This window comes from Lichenostomus cassidix, unplaced genomic scaffold, assembly GCF_008360975.1.
Source record: "Lichenostomus cassidix isolate B80296 unplaced genomic scaffold, HeHo_3.0 HiC_scaffold_883, whole genome shotgun sequence".
NCBI lineage: Eukaryota > Metazoa > Chordata > Aves > Passeriformes > Meliphagidae > Lichenostomus > Lichenostomus cassidix.
In genome coordinates, this window is record NW_028147831.1 from 1 (window position 1) to 13867 (window position 13867).

The window sequence follows — 13867 nt, forward strand, 5'->3', positions numbered from 1 at the left end:
GCCAAGCTGTGGGACCTTCGCCGTCCCTCCGGCCCTTCGGCCATCGCGGCCGCCCGGCGGGCAGTGGCCAGGCAGAGCTGGGATTACCGCTGGCAGAGGGCGCCGCGGCACGGTGGGGAGACTGGGAGGGACTGGTTTGGACTGGGAGGGGAAAATTTGGGGAGAAATGGTGAAAAAATGGTGAAAATCGGTGGAAAAATGGGGATTTTAGAGCGAAAAATGGGGAGGAAAGGGTTAAAAATGGGGAAAAATGGGGAAGATGGGGATTGGGGTTACTGGTTTGTACTGGGAGGAACTGGGAGGGGAAAATTTGGGGAGAAATGGGGAAAAAATGGGGAAAATTGGTGAAAAAATGGGGAAAAAATGACAAAAATGGAGTAAAATTGGGGAAAATGGGGAGGAAAGGGTTAAAAATGGGGGAAAATGGGGAAAAATGGGATTTGGGGTTACTGGTTTGTACTGGGAGGGAACTGGGAGGGAACTGGGAGGGGAAAAATGGGGAAAAATGGGAAAAAATGGGGAAAAAATTGGGGAAAAATGGGGAAAGTTGCAATGCCGGTTTTGGCCACCAGGGGAGCTGTGAGTGGAGAGATTTGGGGGAAAAACGCAAAAATTCGGGGAGGAAAGGGTTAAAAATCGGAAAAATGACTAAAATTGGGGAAAAAATGGGGAAATGGGGATACTGGTTTGTACTGGTTTGAACTGGGAGGGGAAAAATGGGGAGAATTGGGGAAAAAATGGGGAAAATTGGTGAAAATTTGAGTCAATTTTGGGTCAATTTTGAGTTATTTTGAACCAAATTTTGGGTCATTTCTGGGTGAATTTTCACCAAATTTTTGGCCAATTTTGGTCAATTTTGGGTCAATTTTTAGTCAGTTTTTGGGTGAATTTTGGCCAAATTTTGTGTCAATTTTCACCAAATTTTGGGTCAATTTTGAGTCAATTTTTGGTCAATTTTGGGACAATTTTGAGTCAATTTTGAGTCAAATTTTAGTCAATTTTTGGGTCAATTTTCACCAAATTTTGGGTAAATTTTGGGTGAATTTTTTGGTAAATTTTGGGTCAATTTTTAGTCAGTTTTTGGGTGAATTTTGACCAAATTTTGAGTCAACTTTGGGTCAATTTTCGCCAAATTTTGGGACATTTTTTGGGTGAATTTTGGCCAAATTTTGAGTCAAATTTTGGTCAATTTTGGGTCATTTAAAGTCAATTTTGGGAGAATTTTGGCTCAATTTCCCCACTTCCGGTTGTGGGCGTGGCCTGACCCCGTCCCCTCCCCCCAGCCCGCCTGGCCACGCCCCTTCCGGGCGACTCCTCCCTGATGACGTATCGCGGTCACGTGGTGCTTCACACCCTCCTGCGCTGCCGCCTGGCGCCGCTAGGGGGCGCTGCGGGGCTGGCGGCGGGGAGCGCCGAGGGAGCTGTGATTGGTGAGCGGGAATTTTGGGGGGAAAAAGGGGGAAATCGGGAAAAAATGGGGCGGGAGGGGAAGGGGAGGGGAAAATTTGGGGAGGAATGGTGAAAAAATGGTGAAAATCGGTGAAAAAATGGGGAAAATATGGAGAAAAATGGGGAAAAATGGGGAGGAAAGGGTTAAAAATGGGGAAAAAATTTGGGAAAAAATGGGAAAAATTTGGGAAAAAATGGGGAAAAAATTGAGAAAAAAATTGGGAAAAATTGGGGAAAAAATTGGGAAAAAATTGAGAAAAAAATTAGAAAAAAATTGGGAAAAATTGAGGAAAAAACAGAAAAAATTGAGAAAAAAATCGGGAAAAATTGGGAAAAAATTTGGGAAAAAATGGGAAAAAATTGGGAAAAGTTGAGGAAAAATTGGGGAAAATTTTGGGAAAAATTGGGAAAAAGTGGAGGAAAAAACCAGAAAAAATTAGGAAAATTTGGGGAAAAATTGGGAAAAAATGGGAAAAAATTTGAAAAAAAATGAGAAAAAATTTGGGAAAAAAGAGAAAAAAATTGAGGAAAAAATGAAAAAATTAAGGAAAAAATGGGAAAAAATTGGGAAAAAATCAGGAAAAAATTGGGAAAAATTAGGAAAAATGGGAAAAATGGGAAAATTTGGAAAAAAACTGGGAAAAAATGGGAAAAATTTGGGAAAAATGGGAAAAAGTGTTTAAAAATCCCCAATTTGGTTGTTTCCGGTTTCTCTCCCCGTCGCCAGTCTATGACGTCATGAGTGGGCGTGTCCTGCGGCGGCTGACCAATCACGGCGCGTGTGTTCGTGACGTCAGCTGGAGCCCCGAGGGGGCGTGGCTTGCCAGCGCTTCGGTGGGCGGGGCTTAGAAATTGGGGATTTGGCGGGAAAAAAATGGGATTTTTTGGGGGAAAAACTTGGGAATTTTTGGGGAAAATTTTGGGATTTTTTGGGGGAAAAAATTAGAATTTTTTTGGGGGAAAAATTGGGATTTTGGGGGATTTTGGGGGAATTTTGGGATTTTTGGGCAAAAATTTGGGGAAATTTGGGATTTTTGGGGGAAATATATTGGGAAATTTGGGGAAAAAAATGGGAATTTTTTGGGGGGAAAATTGAATTTTTAGGGGAAAATTTGGGATTTTTCTGGGGGCAAAAATTGCGATTTTTTTAGGGTAAAAATTGGGGCAAAAATGGGAATTTTGGGGGTAAAAAATGGGATTTTTTGGGGGATTTTTTGGGATTTTTTTAGGTAAAAAATTGGGGGTTTTTTGGGAGGAAAAATGGGAATTTTTTAGGTTTTACCCGGCGCTTCAGGGGTTAAGTGGGCGTGTCCCAGGTGGGCGTGGCTAAGCTTGGCCCCTCCCCCCCCAGTGGGACGGCTCGCTGCGCCTCTGGAGTTATCGCGAGAATCGCCGAGATCCGGATGACGGAGGAGGAGAGGAAGGAAAATAAAAATAAAAATAAAAAATAATAAAAATAAATAAAAAATAAATTGAGATTTTTAGGGGGAAAAATTGGGAAAAATTGGGATTTTTTTGGGGTTGGAAATTTGGGGTTTTTATCCCTAAAAATCGTCAGGATTTGAGGCCAAAAATTGTCATTTTTTTATCTCAAAAATTCTCTTTTTTTGACCCAAAAATTCTCATTTTTGGAGCCAAAAAATTGTCTTTTTTTAACCCAAAAAATCTTCATTTTTGAACCCAAAAATTCTCATTTTTTTAGCTCAAAAACCGCTTTTTTAGCTCAAAAATTCGGGTTTTTTCACCTTAAAAATTGTCATTTTTTGAGCCCAAAAATTGTCATTTTTGAGCCAAAAATTCTCATTTTTGAGCTCAAAAATCCTCATTTTTTAACTCAAAAATTCGCTTTTTTTTTGGTTAAAAATTCGGGGTTTTTTCACCTAAAAATCGTCTTTTTTTGAGCCCAAAAATTCTCGGGTTTTGAGTCCAAAATTCTCTTTTTTTTTTTACTCAAAAAGTCTCATTTTTTATCCCCAAAATTCTCATTTTTTTTAACTTAAAAATCCTCTTTTTTGAGCCCAAAAATTCTCATTTTTTTACCCAAAAATTCTCATTTTTTGAGCTCAAAAATACACTTTTTTCTGTTTAAAAATTCACTTTTTCAACCCAAAATTTCTCTGTTTTTATCTCAAAAATTCTTTTTTTTTTCTACCTAAAAATCCTCATTTTTTAGCCCAAAAATTCTCATTTTTTTAGCTCCGAAAAACATATTTTCCTGTTTAAAAATTCTCTATTTTTTCAACCAAGATTCACCCCCAGACCCGATTTCTGCCCCATAGATTTCCTTTTCTGCCCCATAGATCTCATTTTCTGCCCCATAGATCCCAAATTCTGCCCCACAGATCGTCTCCAGCCCCACAGATTCACCCCACAGATCCCAAATTCTGCCCCATAGATTCCATTTTCTGCCCCACAGATCCCAAATTCTGCCCCACAGATTCCTCCCAGCCCCACAAGTTCCTCTCTCAGCCCCACAGATCCATTTCTTCCCCACAGATTCCATCCTCAGCCCCACAGATTCACCCCACAGATCTCCTCCCAGCCCCATAGATTTCACTCTCTGCCCCATAGATTCCTCCCAGCCCCACAGACCCCAAATTCTGCCCCATAGGATCCTCTCAGCCCCACAGATCCCATGTTCTGCCCCATAGATTCCATTCCCACCCCACAGATTTCCTTCTCTGCCCCACAGATTCCTTTCCCACCCCACAGATCCCAATTCCTGCCCCACAGACCCCAAATTCCGCCCCACAAAATCCCCAAACCCACCCCAAATCCCCTCCCCCACCCGCCCCTCCCCCACCCCACCTGCCCCCATCCATCCACCCCTCACCCCCTCGCCCCTCCCCCACCCTCCTCCACCACAGGACGAGCGAAGGACGAACCGGGGGGGTGGGGGAGGGGAAAACCCCCCAAAAAAACCCCAAAAACCCCCAAAAAAACCCCCAAAACAATCCAGCCCGGCGCCATGGGGCAGAGCGGATCTGTGGGGCAGCGGCTGGCCGTGGGGCAGCGCTGCTGTGGGGCAGCCCTGGCCTGCCTGTGCCGTGGGGCAGCGACCCTGCTGGGGCTGCCGGGATTCCCCCGAGCCCACGGGGTGCTGCTGGCGGCACTTGTGGGGCTGGGGGCGCTGCTGAGGGGCAGGGCTGACCCACACAGCCTGCTGGCCTCGCCCCACAACCGCCTGGAGGCGTGAGTGCATCTATGGGGTGAATCTGTGGGGGGGGCTTGGGGGGATTTGGGGGGCTGGGGAGGGGTTTGGGGTGAATCTATGGGGTGGGGGTGGAAATCTATGGGGTGGAATTGGGATGTGTGGGGCTGGGGAGGGAGATTTGGAGGATCTGTGGGGCTGGGGAGGGTTTGGGGTTGGATCTGTGGGGCTGGGAATGGAAATCTATGGGGCTGGGAATGGAAATCTATGGGGCTGGAGAGCGTTTGGGATCAATCTATGGGGCTGGAAGGGAGATGTGGAGGATCTATGGGGCTGGGATTGGGATCTGTGGGGCTGAAATTGGGGTTTGGGGTGAATCTATGGGGCTGGGAATTAAATCTGTGGGGCAGAGATTGGGAGCTGTGGGGCTGGAGAGGGCTTGGGAGAATCTATGGGGCTGGGGATGGAAATCTGTGGGGCTGGGAATGGAGTTTGGGGTGATCTCTGGGGTCTGTGGGTCAATCTATGGGGCAGGAATTGGGATCTGTGGGTCAATCTATGGGCTGGGGAGGGAAATTTGGAGGATCTGTGGGGCTGAGAATGGAAATCTATGGGGCTGGAGAGGGTTTTGGGGTGGAGATGTGGGGCTGGGATTGGATCTGTGGATCTGTGGGTCAATCTATGGGGCTGGAGAGGGAGATTTGGAGGGCGAAGTAAAAATGAATTAAAAAATCGGGAAAAATGGGGAAAATTTTGGGGGAAAATTGGGAAAAAATGGGGAAAAAGTTGGGGGAAATTGGGGAAAAAATGAGGAAAATTTTGGGGGAAAATTGGGAAAAAATTGGGGAAAAAATGGGGAAAAATTGGGGAAAAATTGGGGAAAATTGGGGAAAAATTGGGGAAAAAATTGGGGAAAAAATTGGGGAAAAAATTGGGGAAAAAACTGGGAAAAAATGGGGAAAATTTTGGGGGAAAATTGGGGAAAAATGGGGAAAAAATTGGGGAAAAATTGGGGAAAAATGTGGGGAAAAATTGGGAAAAAATAAAAGGGAAAATCATGGGAAAGACTGAGGGAAAATTGGGTGGAAATTGGGATTTTTTTGGGAGGAAAAATAGTGGAAATTTGGGTGAAAAATTGGGATTTTTGGGGAAGAAAAAAACTGGCGAAAATCATGGAAAAATTGGGCAAAAATGGGGAAAAAATGGCAAAAATTGGGTGAAAAATGGGATTTTTTGGGAGGAAAAATCAGGTGGAATTTGGGATCTGTGGGTCAAATTGGGAAAAATTTGAGGGAAATATGGGGAAATTTGGGAAATTTTGGGGAATTTTGGGGAAATTTGGGAAATTTTGGGTCAAAAAGTGGAAATTTGGTGAGAAAAGAGGAGAAATTTGGGGTGAAAATGATAAAAATTGACAGAAAAACACAGAAAATTCAGGGAAGATTTGGGAAAATTTTGGAGAAAATTTGGGAAAAATCTTCAGAAAATTTGGGTTAAAAAGTGGAAATTTGGTGAGAAAAGAAGAGAAATTTGGGGTAAAAATTGAGGAAATTTTGGGGAATTTTGGAGAAATTTTGGGAAAATTTTCAGAAATTTTGAGTAAATTTTGGGGAAATTCTGGGGAATTTTTCGAGAAATTTTGGGAAACTTGGAGAAAATTTGGGGAAATTTGGGGAAATTTGGGAAAATTTTGGGAAAATTTTGGGAAATTTGGGGAAATTTTGGGGAAATTTTGGAAAATTTTGGGGAAAATTTGGGGAAATTTTTGGGAAATTTGGGGAAATTTTGGGGAAAATTTGGGGAAAATTTTGGGAAATTTTGGGGAAATTTTGGGTAAAAATGGGGAAATTTGGGATCAATGGGGTGGAATGACTAATCAATAACCGATCAATAACTGATCAATAACCAATCAATAACCAATAAATCAATAATCAATAACCCATGACTCCATCGCTGTGTCAATCAATCATCATCAACCAATAACCAATCAATAACCAATTGATCACCAATCACCAATGAATAACTAACCAATAACCAACCGATAACTGATCAATAACCAATAACCAATGAATAACCAATAACTGATCAATAAGCAATGACCATTGAATGATCAATGACCAATCCAGGCTCAACCAATCGATCACCAATCACCAACCAATTGCTAACCAATCAATCACCGATAACCAATAACCAATCAATCACCAATAACCAATCAATCACCAAGAACTGATCGATAGCCAATAACCAATCACCATCGAATAACCAATCCAGGCTCAACCAATCGATCACCAATCCCCAACCAATCCCCAACCAGTCCTTAACCAATAACTGATAACCAATCCATAGCCGATAACCAATCGATAACCAATAACTAATCAATAACCAATACCCAATCGATTACCAATAACCATTTAAGAGTCAATAACCAATCCAGGCTCAACCAATCGATCCCCAATCCCCAACCACCAACCAATCAATCCCCAATCCCTAACCAATAACCAATCAATAACCAATAACCGATCAATAACCAATAACTCCTCCCCTTCCCAGCCGCCTGACCGCCTCGGCCACCGCCTGGACCTGGCTGCTGATTGGCTCCCTGCTGGTGGCCTCCCACCCCTGGCTCCGCCCCCCCTGGCGCCCCGCCCTTCGCGCCATCGGCCGCCTGGGCGTGGCTCTGCTGCTCTCCCGCCTGGGCCACGCCCTCGGCCACGCCCTCCTCACCGCCACCGGCCAATGCCGCGCCGACACCGAGCTGGGCGTCCTCCTGCTGCCCCTCCCCCGCCCCGAGGCCTGCCGGGGGGCGGGGCATCGCTGGGAGGGCTTCGGCCCCTCCCCCCAGGCCTTCGCCCTGGTGCATTGTGGGTTGGGATTGGCCGAGGAGGCGGCGGCGCTGGGGAGGAGGCTGTACGGCTCCAAGATGGCCGCCGGGGGGGGCGAGATGGTGGGGAGATTCAAGATGGCCGCCTGGCCGGAAGTAGAATACCAATCCAAGATGGCCGCCTGGCCGGAAGTGGAATACGAAGCCAAGATGGCGCCCAGATTCAAGATAGCGGCCGGAAGCAAGATGGCCGCCTGGCCGGAAGTGGGATACGAGTCCAAGATGGCCGCCTGGCCGGAAGTGGGATACGAAGCCAAGATGGCGCCGAGATTCAAGATGGCGGCCGGAGAGGAAAGGGAGTTTCCATCCAAGATGGCGCCCAGATTCAAGATGGCGGCCGGAAGCAAGATGGCCGCCGGGCCGGAAGTGGATGAAGCCAAGATGGCGGAAGGGGAGGAAGAAGAAGAAGAAGCCAAGATGGCGGCGGGGTGGGCGTGGCCAAGATGGCGGCCGAGGTGGTGGTGGGGCGGCGGCCATCTTGGATCCGGCGGCCATCTTGAGAGCCGCCATCTTGAAACCGGCGGCCATCTTGGATTCCGCCATTTTGACTCTGGCGGCCATCTTGGATTCCGCCATCTTGACCTCCCCGGCGGCCATCTTGAATCCTCCCGCCGCCATTCCTACCCCCCCGGCCGCCATCTTGCCTACCCCGGCCGCCATTTTGAATCCTCCGGCCGCCATTTTGAACCCACCGGCGGCCATCTTGAATACTCCGGCCGCCATCTTGCCCCCAGCCACCACCCCGGCGGCCATCTTGACTACCCTGGCGGCCATCTTGAATACTCCAGCCGCCATTTTGTGCCCCGTGGCGGCCATTTTGAGCCCCAAAGCCGCCATTTTGGATACCCCGGCGGCCATTTTGACCCGGCCGGCGGCCATCTTGCCCCCCGCGGCGACCCCCCCGCGGCTCTGTCCATCCTGTACCTGCTGGCGCTGACCCTGCTGGTCACGTGGCACTTCCTGCTGGTCGCCATCTTGACCTACCGCGGGAGTTGGGCGAGCAACGCGGCCGGGGCGGCGCTGGGCTGGCTGGGCTGGGTGCTGACCTACCGGGGGTGGTACCGGTGGGCGTGGTCACCCGGGCCGCCGGGGTGGGGCTGAGGGGGGGAGGGGTGTGACAGGGATTTGGGGGAAAATGGGGGAAAAATGGTGAAAAAAATCAATAAAAATGGAAAAAAATGGGAAAAAATGGGAGAAAAAATTGAGTGAAAATAGGGGAAAATGGAGAAAAATTGAGGAAAATTTAGGGGAAAAATGGGGGAAAAATGAGGAAAAATGGGGAAAATTTAGGAGGAAATTTGGGGGAAAAATGGGGAAAAAATGGAGGAAAATGGAGAAAAAATGGGAGAAAAGTTTGGGGAAAAATGGGGAAAAAATGGGGAAAAATGGGAAAAAATGGGAAAAATTTGACACAAAAATGGGGGAAATTTGGAGGAAAAATGGGGAAAAATGAGAGGAAATTGTGGAAAAAATTGGGTGAAAATTGGAAAACATTGAGTGAAAAAAAGGGGAAAAATGGGGCAAAAGTTGGGGAAAAATTGGGAAAAATTGGGATTTTTTGGGGATGAAAAAAAGGTGAAAATTGGGGTGAAAAATGGGATTTTTGGGGACGAAAAAAATGATGAAAACCAAGGAAAAGTTAGGAGAAAAATGGGAGAAAAATGGCAAAAATTGGATGAAAAAAGAGATTTTTGGGAGGAAAAATCGGGAGAAAAAAACCCCAGAAAATCCCCCAAAAATTTAAAAAAATTCCCAAAATTTGGGGCAAAAAATCCCAAATTTGGTAAATTTTAAACCTTTTTTTGTAATTTCCCCAATCGGCCACTAGGTGGCGCCAAAAGAGGAGATTTTTGGGGAAATTTCGGCGATTTTGGGGTTAAAAAAATGAAGGTTTTTTTTGGTTTTTGGAGATTAAAAAAGGTGAATTTTCGGCGGAAAAAAATCAGATTTTTGGGTGAAAAATGGAGAATTTTGGGTCGAAAAAAGGAGAATTTTGAGGTTTTGGTCAAAATTTGGATTTTTTGGAGCCAAAAAAAGAGAATTTTGGAGCCAAAATTTGGGATTTTTGGGAGGATTTTCTGGGGTGAAAATTTGGGTTTTTTTGAGGTGAAAAATGAAGATTTTTTGGGGTGAAAAAGTGGAATTTTGGGGCAGAAAAATGAGGATTTTTGGGTGAAAAAATCGGAATTTTAGGTGGAAAAATTTGGGTATTTTGGGTGAAAAAATGAGGATTTTTGGGTGAAAAATGAGGATTTCTGGGTGAAAAAAAGAGGATTTTTGGGAGAAAAAATCCCAATTTTTAAATTTTTAGGGCAGGAAAAAAAATGGATTTTGGGTCAAAAAATCCCAAATTTGGAGCCTAAAAATAAGGATTTTTTGAGTGAAAAAATCAGATTTTTTAGCTTTAAAAATTGAGATTTTTGAACCAAAAATTGAGGATTTTTTGGGGTGAAAAAATTGGATTTTTTGCACCGAAAATTCAGGAATTTTGGAGCCAAAATTTGCCGATTTTTTCCCTAAAAAAATTAGGAATTTTTGGGATTAAAAAGGGAAATTTAAGGTAAAAAAAAAGAATAAAAAATTTGATTTTTTTGTGTGAAAAAAGTGAAATTTTGCCTTAAAAATGTAAAAAAATTGTAAAATTTTGTAAAATTTTGTAAAATTTTGTAAATTTTCTCCTCAAAAGTTGAAATTTTTGACCCAAAATGTGGAAAAATTTGTGATTTTGTGAAAAAAATGTTGAAATTTTCTGTAAAAATTTGTGATTTTCGTGACTTAAAAATGTCAAATTTTCTCCTGAAAATGAATTTCTTTTCTCCCAAATAAAAGAATTTTGCTGAAAAAATGGGAAATTTGTGGTTTTTTTGCAATAAAATTAATAATTTTTAACCCAAAATGTGTGAATTTTGTCCTCAAAAATTCGATTTTCCCAAAATGAAGAATTTCAAGAAAAATCTGAATTTTTCCCCAAAAATTTACTTTTTTCCCTCAAAATTTGTGAATTTTTAATTGAAATTCATAAAAATTAAATTAAAATTAATTTAAAATTCAAATTAAATTGAAATTTAAAAAAAAAAATCAATTTTTTGGAATCAAATTTGCCCAAAATTGGAGAAATTTTCCCCCAAAATTTGACTTTTTTCCCAAAAAAATTTGACTTTTTCTCCCCAAAATTCAGTATTTTCATCCCAAAATATGAGATAAATTTAAATCCCAAAATTGTAATTTTCCCAAAAAATTTCAAAATTTCTCCCAAAATTCTCATTTTTACCCAAAAAATCAATTTTTTCCCCAAAATTTTATTTTTTCAACTCAAAATTCATTTTTTATTTATTAAAAATCAAAATTTGACCCGAAAATTCTTTTTTTCCCCAAATCCAAAATTTTTACCCAAAATTCAGATTTTTTATCCAAAAATTCAACTTTAATTCATAAAAAAATAATTTTTTTTCCCCAAATTCTGATTTTTTCTTCTGCAAAATTCAATTTTAATTCATTAAAATATCAAATTTTCACCCAAAATTCTCATTTTTGCTCAAAAGTCTCATTTTTTTCCCTCATTCGTTTCGTTTTCTCTTCAATTTGTTATTTTTACCCAAAATTTGCATTTTTTGCCTCAAAATTCTGATTTTTTTTTCTTCTTCCCGTAAATTTCAGAGTTTTTCGACCCCAAAATTTGCATTTTTCACCCCAAAAATTTGCATTTTTTCCTCCCGAAATCAACTTTTTTCGCCTCCAAATTCGACTTTTCGCCCAAAATTCGATTTTTCGTCGTTTTTGCCCAAAATTTCACTTTTTTTACTCAAAAATTCACATTTTTAACCAAAAATTTCATCTTTTTACTGAAATTTCTTTTTTTTAAACCCAAAAATTCACTTTTTTTACCCAAAAATGTCACTTTTTCCCCCAAATTTGGCAATTTTAACCCAAAATTGCGCCTTTAAAACCCAAAAATTCACTTTTTTAACCAAAAAATTCAGATTTTTCCCCCAAAAATTCACCTTTTTAACCCAAAATTTCACATTTTTTACTCTAAAAATTCACATTAATTCCAAAAATTCGATTTTTCACTCAAAAATTCACATTTTTTACTCCAAAAAAATCACATTTTTTATCCCAAAAATTCTATTTTTTACTCCAAAATTTCTCATTTTTAACCCAAAAATTCGATTTTTTTACCCCAAAAGTCACAATTTTTACTCCAAAAATTCACTTTTTTACCCAAAATTTCACTTTTTTAACCCAAAATTTCTCAATTTTAACCCAAAATTTCTTTTTTTACCCAAATTTCACATTTTTAACCCAAAAAATTCACATTTTTCACCCAAAATTTCAACTTCACTTCAGAAATTCTCTTTTTTTTCCCCCAAAACTGTTTTTCCACCAAAACCACCAAATTTGCCTAAAATCTCTTTTTCTCAACCCAAAACTCAAAAAGGGGATTTTTGGAGATTTTTTTAACCCAAAATTTGCATTTTTCGCCTCAACTTTTTTTGGTTTTTTTCCGAAGTTGAAAATTTCGGTTTTTTGGGGTGAAAAATGAAGATTTTTGGAGTTTGAAAAATTCGATTTTTTGGGGCAAAAAAATGGAAATTTTTTTTTGGGTTTTAAAATTTAATATTTAATTCAAAATTTTTAAAAATTATAATTTAATTGAAAATTTGTTTAAATTTTTATTTCTTATTTATATTATTTATTAATTTTTAATTCTTTTTCTTTTCTTTTTATTTTATTATTTGTATTAAAAATAACAATTTAAGGATTTGAAATAAAATATTTAAACTTTTTGTAATTGTTTATTTCATTGCTTTATTATATTTATTTATATATTTATTCTTATTTTATTATTAATTATAATTATTACATTCACGTTTTAAAAATTATTTTAATTGATTTTAATTGATTTTAATTAATTATCACATTTTTTCACTCAAAAAATTCACTTTTTTTCCTCCAAAAATTCACTTTCTTTACTCTAAAAATTCACTTTTTTCCTCTAAAAAAAATCACATTTTTGAGTCCAAAAATTCACATTTTTAACTCAAAAACTTCACATTTTTCACTCCAAAAATTCACTTTTTTTACCCCAAAAATTCCCATTTCTCCCAAAATTCCCAAATTTCCCATTTTTAACCCAAAAATCCCAATTTTTCCCCCAAAAATCCACAAAAATTCCACTCGAAATTCTCTTTTTTTTCATCCAAATTCTCCTTTTTATTTCCCGAATTCACAATTTTTCCATCAAATTCCCCAAAATTTACATTTTTCCATTAAATTACAATTTTTCCCCAAAAATTCCCAATTTTAACCCAAAAAATCCCAAATTTTTCCCAAAAAATCCCAAATTTTTACCCCAAAAAATCCCAAATTTTACCCCAAAAATTCCATTTTTAATCCCAAAAAAATCTCAATTTTTACCCAAAAAATTCCCAATTTTACCCAAAATTTTAATCCCAAAATTCAATTTTAACCCCAAAATCCCCAAATTTTTAACCCCAAAATTCGCCATTTTAAACCCCAAAATTCCCATTTTTTCCCCAAAATTTGATTTTTGCCCCAAAAAAATCCCAATTTTAACCCCAAAATCCCCAAATTTTTAACTCCCAAAATTACAGGTTTTTCCCCCCAAAATTCCCATTTTTTCCCCCAAAATTCCCAATTTTCCCCCATAATTCCCCTTTTTTTACCACAAACTTTCCTCCCCAAAATTCCCATTTTTAACCCCTAAAAATCCCAATTTTTCCCCATTTTTCCCCAAATTTTCCCCATTTTCTCCCCAATTTTTTCCATTTTTATCTCGATTTTTTCCTCATTTTTTCCCCATTTTTTCCCCAATTTTCCCCCAATTTTTCCCAATTTTTCTCCCAAAATTTCCCAATTTTTTCCCCAATTTCCCCATATTTTCCCCAATTTTTCCCCAATTTTTTTCCCAACTTTTCCCATATTTTTCCCAATTTTTTTCTCCATTTTTTCACAATTTTTTCCCTTTTTTTCTCCCAATTTTTTCCATTTTTATCTCGATTTTTTCCCCAAATTTTCCCCAATTTTCCCCATTTTTTCCCCCAAAATCCCCCAAAATATCCCAAATTTTCCCATTTTTCCCCATTTTTCCCCATTTTTTCCCCAATTTTTTTCCCATTTTTTCCCAATATTTTCCCAATTTTTTCCCAATTTTTTCCCAATTTTTTCCCATTTTTCCCCCAAATTTTCCCCAAATTTTCCCCATTTTTTTCCCCAAATTTTCCCAAATTTTCCCCAATTTTTCCTCCCAATTTTCCCATTTTTTTCCCCTCCCACTTCCCTCCCAGTCCAAACCAGTAAGAAACCAATAAAAAAATCTTTAAAAAAATATAAAAAATAGTTAAAAATCGTAAAAAATGACAAAA

At 39.9% G+C, this 13867-nt stretch overlaps 2 protein-coding genes across 3 annotated transcripts; both read left to right on the plus strand.

Annotated features, from left to right (window-relative positions):
• The first annotated feature begins 6 nt into the window (after positions 1-6).
• LOC146420647 (DDB1- and CUL4-associated factor 11-like) lies at positions 7-2885 on the plus strand. The gene is made up of 4 exons (XM_085048051.1): positions 7-112; positions 1284-1430; positions 2177-2283; positions 2801-2885. Exons 2-4 carry the CDS (start codon positions 1322-1324, stop codon positions 2879-2881), a joined length of 297 nt encoding a protein of 98 aa, XP_084904177.1. The 5' UTR covers positions 7-112; positions 1284-1321; the 3' UTR covers positions 2882-2885.
• A 1509-nt stretch (positions 2886-4394) lies between these two features.
• Positions 4395-8588, plus strand: LOC146420648 (uncharacterized). 2 transcript variants are annotated; one of them, XM_085048052.1, is made up of 3 exons: positions 4395-4641; positions 7151-7958; positions 8064-8588. In XM_085048052.1, the coding sequence occupies exons 1-3, from the start codon at positions 4418-4420 to the stop codon at positions 8580-8582; spliced, it is 1551 nt and encodes a 516-aa protein (XP_084904178.1). In that variant the 5' UTR covers positions 4395-4417; the 3' UTR covers positions 8583-8588. The 2 variants fall into 2 exon arrangements, with proteins under 2 accessions (XP_084904178.1, XP_084904179.1); XM_085048053.1 differs by having other exon boundaries at positions 4400-4641; positions 7151-8588.
• Positions 8589-13867: the final 5279 nt, after the last annotated feature.

Bases quoted from the DNA above. Each gene is read 5' to 3' on its own strand.
- LOC146420647 (XM_085048051.1), top strand. From the start codon at position 1,322: ATGACGTATCGCGGTCACGTGGTGCTTCACACCCTCCTGCGCTGCCGC. The intron at 1,431-2,176 runs GTGAGCGGGAAT...CCCCGTCGCCAG, and splicing joins CGCCGAGGGAGCTGTGATTG to TCTATGACGTCATGAGTGGG. The intron at 2,284-2,800 runs GTGGGCGGGGCT...CTCCCCCCCCAG, and splicing joins CGTGGCTTGCCAGCGCTTCG to TGGGACGGCTCGCTGCGCCT.
- LOC146420648 (XM_085048053.1), top strand. From the start codon at position 4,418: ATGGGGCAGAGCGGATCTGTGGGGCAGCGGCTGGCCGTGGGGCAGCGC. The intron at 4,642-7,150 runs GTGAGTGCATCT...TCCCCTTCCCAG, and splicing joins CCCCACAACCGCCTGGAGGC to CCGCCTGACCGCCTCGGCCA.